General features: G+C 42.7%; 1 protein-coding gene across 1 annotated transcript in view; it reads left to right on the top strand.

Annotated features, from left to right (window-relative positions):
• Window positions 1-5,497, top strand: part of DNAH11 (dynein axonemal heavy chain 11) — a 330,595-nt gene that overhangs the window by 65,989 nt on the left and 259,109 nt on the right. The window contains 4 exon segments of the mRNA XM_045288657.1: window positions 41-199; window positions 2,510-2,632; window positions 3,670-3,792; window positions 5,200-5,473. Of these exon segments, the coding sequence (XP_045144592.1) occupies window positions 41-199; window positions 2,510-2,632; window positions 3,670-3,792; window positions 5,200-5,473 (679 nt within the window).

Consider the following 5,497-nt stretch of genomic DNA (forward strand, 5'->3'; position numbering starts at 1 on the left):
TTATATCCGGCAGGGTTTTAATATTCCCCCTCTTCTTTAGGAAATCTGGTCACTAGACAAGGAAGTGCGAGCCTGGGATGCTTACTCAAGCCTGGAAGGCATAGTGAAGGATATGGCAGCGTCATTGAGGGCTGTCACCGAGCTGCAGAGCCCTGCCCTCAGGGACAGGCATTGGCACCAGCTGATGAAGGCCATTGGGGTGTGTATTTTGGGTCTCATTAACTGACTATTTTTATGACTCCTATTCATAATCAAGGACTCATTCCTCGATATCCATCATCCAGGATGAAGTGGGATCTGTCAAGAGCTCTGTGTTGGTCAAAGGCAAGAGGCCAGTCTCCTGGAGAAAAGAACAATGGTGTGGAAATATCTGAAGGACCAGCTCTCCTCCTCTTTTTACCCTTTACTCAAACAAAGCTCTTACCTCCTGCGATTTTATTGTTTTAATTAAATCGCTAGCAAGGGAACGGTAGCTGCTCTCCTAAAGCAGGAGGATCTCGTAAGACCCGAGGGAGGTAACGTGAAGGTACTTACATGACATGGCAGTAAAAATGCGACGGGAGCAGGTCCAAAGGGAGAGGAGTGGAGGTTCAAAATGCTCTGCTGTCAAGCCCATTCTGCCTCGTGGGAATCCTGTGGGGCAGGGTCACATGGCCCCTTGAGATTTCCAAGGATGCAAACCTTTTCCAGAAGCAGAAAGCCTCCGCTGTCTCTTGTGACGCTCCCAGGAGGTGGGAGCTGCTGACCTTGCAGTTAGCAGCCCAACACATAGTCCACTACACCTGCAGTGCCCCCCCAGTGATTCTGGGGGAGCGGAAATTCTGAAATTGTGAACCCCTCATGCCCTCATAGTTGTACTCAATATTGAAGTCTCTTTTGTGGATCTATACCCGGAGTGCTCATTCTGGACATTTGTAAATGGATAATTCAGAACTACAGATGACTTTCTCAATGAGAAATAATCACCCCATTACTTCCAATTTTTTATCAGCCCACCTGACAATCTCTACCCATTCCTCATGCCCTTGGCCATGGTACCTAATAACACTTTATCTCATTTGACTAGTCTAGAGATCCCATCTAAGTGGGATCATGTGCTTGTCCTTTTGTGTCTGACTTATAATGTTTTCAAGTTTTATCATCTTATAGTATATAATCAGGAGCCCAGGGGATGGCATAGTGGTTATGTGTGGGACTGAGATTTGCAAGGTCAGCAGTTCAAAACCATCAATCACTCCTCAGGAGAAAACAGGGCTTTCTACTCTTGTAAACAGAGTCTCAGAAACCAGGGTAGCTGTGAATTGGGAGTTGGCATTGGCTTGAGGACAGAGAATTTAGTTTTTTTGGTTTTATAGCATATAGCAGAACTTAATTTTTCTTTGACTGAATAATATTCCATTGTATGAATATACTACTTTGTTTATTCATTGATGGACACTTTGCTTGTCCCCATCTTTTGTCTATTGTGAGCAAAGCTATAATGAGCATTGGTATACAAGTACCTGTTTGGATCACTGCTTTCCATTACTTTGAGAATTTCCCTAGGAGTAGAATTGCTGGATCCTAGGGCAATTCTGTTTGTAACTTTTTTGTTTTTAAAATTTCACCATTTTTTCAGTAATGTCCACAATTCAGTGACATTACTTACTTTCACCATGTTGTGAATCATCACCACTATGTATTTCCTAACATTTTTCATCTCCTATGTTTAACTTTTTGAGAAGCCACCAAAGGCCACACTGTCTCACACTGGCACCATCCCTGGCTGAGGGTTCCAGTTTCCTCACATCTTTACCAGGACTTATTCTCATCCGTTCTCTCTCTCTCTCTCTCTCATCGCAGTTTGGTTGGGTTGGGTTTTCTTTTGTCAGGGACAGGGACAAGCTTGGTTGTTGAGGAAGAACTAGGAGCTTCTTAATAAATATTGAAAGAGGGACAGAAAGGTAAGCAAGATGATCTGAGTACAGGAAAATTTTTTTTTCATGACAAATATGAAAAATGACACTTTGGAGAAGAGCCGTTTTTGAAAAGGACCTAAGATTAAATTAGTGATAAAACTAGATCAAATCAAAGAAACAACTGGGGATTAGTTCAGTCACTAAAGGACTTCGGGGGGGGAGAAAGGTAAATGAGCTGCTTCCAGATTCTTGGGATCTCATCCAAATTAAAATAAATGACCAATATGGTTCTCTTTAAAACTGGGTTTTATGGGCAAAGAAGATAAGAAACGAGCTGGCAAGAGAAGAATATGGAAACAAAAGTCAGTGGTATAGGGTGAACATGGCTTAAAGGCTGGGCCTAATTTTCTGTGAGTGAGACCCTGGGGCCTATGTGAGCTACTCGGAAAACCTTTTAATTGACTTCATCATTCTTAACTAAGGATGCCCTGAACATCTTCATACACTAGAGTATTATTTCAGCAATAGTTTATTTGGCAATTGGAGAAAAGCAACCATTAATTCAAGCGCAATTTAAATTCTGCCTATTTTTCGTTTGTTTAAATAACCAGGTCCACTTTTCCATCCATGAAGACACGACATTGGCCGATCTGTTGGCCTTGCAGTTGCACAAAGTGGAAGATGAGGTCCAAAGTATCGTGGACAAAGCAGTGAAGGAACTGGGCACAGAGAAGGTAGAGCATTCCTTTTTGTGCCAGGCAAATGGTGTGGGTCAGAGGAAGGGTGTGCTTCTGGGGTGGCATCATTCGGTGGTAGAATCAGCTGCTCTACATCCTTGAGATCTAGGTTCTATTCCTGCCATGTGCAGTCTCCACTCATCGGGTGGTGGACACTTGAATGTTGCTTTCATGCTGAACAGGTTTTGGGAGAACCTCCAAATTGAAGACAGAAAGAAAGGCTTGGCTGGGTGCTTCTAAAACTTCAGCCGATGAAATCGTGCTGGTTCAATCCCCAACCAATCGGGGCTGAATCAAGACCAGTCAGCATTTCGTTAAGTTGCGAATGGTGGAGTCTCCGTGAATTGGACCCGACTCAACAACAGCTAGGGTTGTGTCTGTTCCCCAAGCCGACTCAAAGATGCCGTGGAGGGGTGGAGACACGAGTCTGACTTCACTCTTTGCTGCTAGTTTAGTGTGATGTGGGCAGGGAAAGTACCCAGTCTGAGTCACAGCAAATCTCTGAAATAAGGGGGTTGGTCCAGACAATGATGAAAGCACACACACTTGTATAACCTTTCATTTATAACAAGCACCATTGTACATGTTGACTTTATATTAATTTGATTTCTTCCTTAAGGTAGCTAATATTGTTATCCGATAATGCAGATGAGGAAACTGAGGTATACACAAGGAATGGGATTTACATTCGAGCACTCCAAGCACTACATAGCCCTGCTGAGTAATTTGTCAATAATAGCTACCAGATATTTAGGTACCTCTTAAATACCTTTCTATGCTAATACTTTGTACAGAACGTAAAACGCACATCCAATAGACATTTATATTGGTGGTGTGCTTGTTTCTTTTGGGTGATGGAGTTCACTTCTATAAACCTCCTCCTCATGAATTGTTTGTAGGAAAAAAAATGAAATCAGTATTTTATATCAGCTTGCTTACTGGGAAATAATTAGGTAGTAACCTAAATCATTATCCTAAATTAAATTATCCTAAATTGAATAAAATTATCCTGTAATTTAATGTACTGTTCCTAGGTTATTACCGAAATCAGCTACACCTGGGCAACTATGGAATTTTCTTATGACGTCCACCATCAGACTGGCATTCCATTACTAAAGTCTGATGAACAACTTTTTGAAACTCTAGAGCACAACCAAGTAAGATGGATATTTTTATTACAGATTATTTTTCTTCATATTTTGGTTTTAGTCTTTTTGCAATTTCTACACTTACTTATTTATCCACTGAATAACAGATAATAGGATCAGGTCTGGGTCCAATGGTATGGACTCTTTCTCAATGAACTTGCATTCAAGTCGACAAACATGTAGAAAGGGCCCCACCGAAGGGCCTGGGGAAATATCAGGAGGCTATCTAATGGGGCCAGTGCAGGACAAAGGGGTGGGCCTTGCTCTGCCATGGTGCTTATGCTGAAGGTTGCAGGCTGGACTGGAATGAAAATAAACAAACAGCCATGATCAGAAAAGGGTGTTACAACAGAATATTTTAGGAACATCTTGGTTTGCCAGAGAACACCTGCATTCAGAGGCAACTTTAAGACTTTGGCTTCCTTGAACTATATGAAGGGACTTCAAAAGAATCTTGGAGAAAATAGAATGAGAAGATAGTGAAGCTTCCCCATGAATTTTTGGAACCCCACCCCACCCCCACCCCCCATAGATTCCCTTGATGAGACTAATGCAGGATACTGTGAGAGAGGTGAGATCACACATAGTGTATGTGGTTTTAAATTCTAAGGGAATGGGGCACTATTCTCTTTGGCATCTCTTTGGACACTAGCAGTGGAAAGGTAGAGGAGCGAAATGACCAGAGTAACAAAGTTGGGTTCTTATTACTAGAATAGGCTCTTAGGAAAAGAAGCGAGAGAGACCGCATGCTCCACGGATTTGTGTGTGGGGGATGAGGGCCATGTGTGGAAAGATGGGGAGTTTGAGAAGCAGCTCTCATAAAGCTTGGTAGTGAGTTGAAAGGGGAGGAAAATGGAAGCGAGAGAGCTTGGCAGGCTAGAGGGAAATCTCCCTCCCTCCCTCCCTCCCTTCCCCCCTCCTCTCCTCCCTCTCTCCACCTGTCCACCTGCCCACTCCTCCATCCTTTTCTGTCCTCCTTCCCTTCCTTCCTATGCTTCACTTTCCCTCCTCCTCCTCCTCCGCTGAGCTCCCCTGCCTCAGTGCCTGCCTGCCTTCCTTTTCCTTCGGCATCTCTTCCTTTCATCTCATCACATCACATCTCTTTGTGATTGGAATGAATGGTTTTAATGGGCTGGGGAAATGTGAGAGGAAAAAGAAAAGGTTTAATTCCGAAAGTTGTATCTCAGTGCACGTTTCTTCCTCCTGGTTGTAACAGATACATACAAGATCTTCTGGTAGAAGTCACACTAAATGCACTTACTTATTAATTCATTTATCTGATTATTGTTACTTAGTGTATGCATGTCCAGATATTGCTTGCTAGGTCCTAGCAATAAACAGAAGATATTCTTTCCTCGTGGGACGCGTGCTACCTATCAAATGAGCTACTTAACAATGTTTCTGCCTTTCCTTTAGGTTCAGTTACAGAGTCTTCTTCAAAGCAAGTATGTAGAGTATTTCATTGAGCAAGTCTTAAGCTGGCAAATTAAATTGAACGTAGCAGACTCTGTCATCTTTACTTGGATGGAAGTACAGCGAACGTGGTCGCACCTGGAAAGCATCTTTGTCTGCTCAGAAGATATTCGAATCCAGCTTGTGGAAGATGCCAGAAGATTTGATGAGCTAGACGCTGAATTTAAGGTCCATAGAGAGCTGTCCTAGCAGTTATCAAAAACAGTATGACAGTCTTGTAAAGAAGCATGATCCAGGGTGT

The sequence above is a fragment of the Echinops telfairi genome, unplaced genomic scaffold (assembly GCF_000313985.2).
Source record: "Echinops telfairi isolate 266 unplaced genomic scaffold, ASM31398v2 ScPeMD7_23;HRSCAF=83, whole genome shotgun sequence".
Lineage (NCBI taxonomy): Eukaryota > Metazoa > Chordata > Mammalia > Afrosoricida > Tenrecidae > Echinops > Echinops telfairi.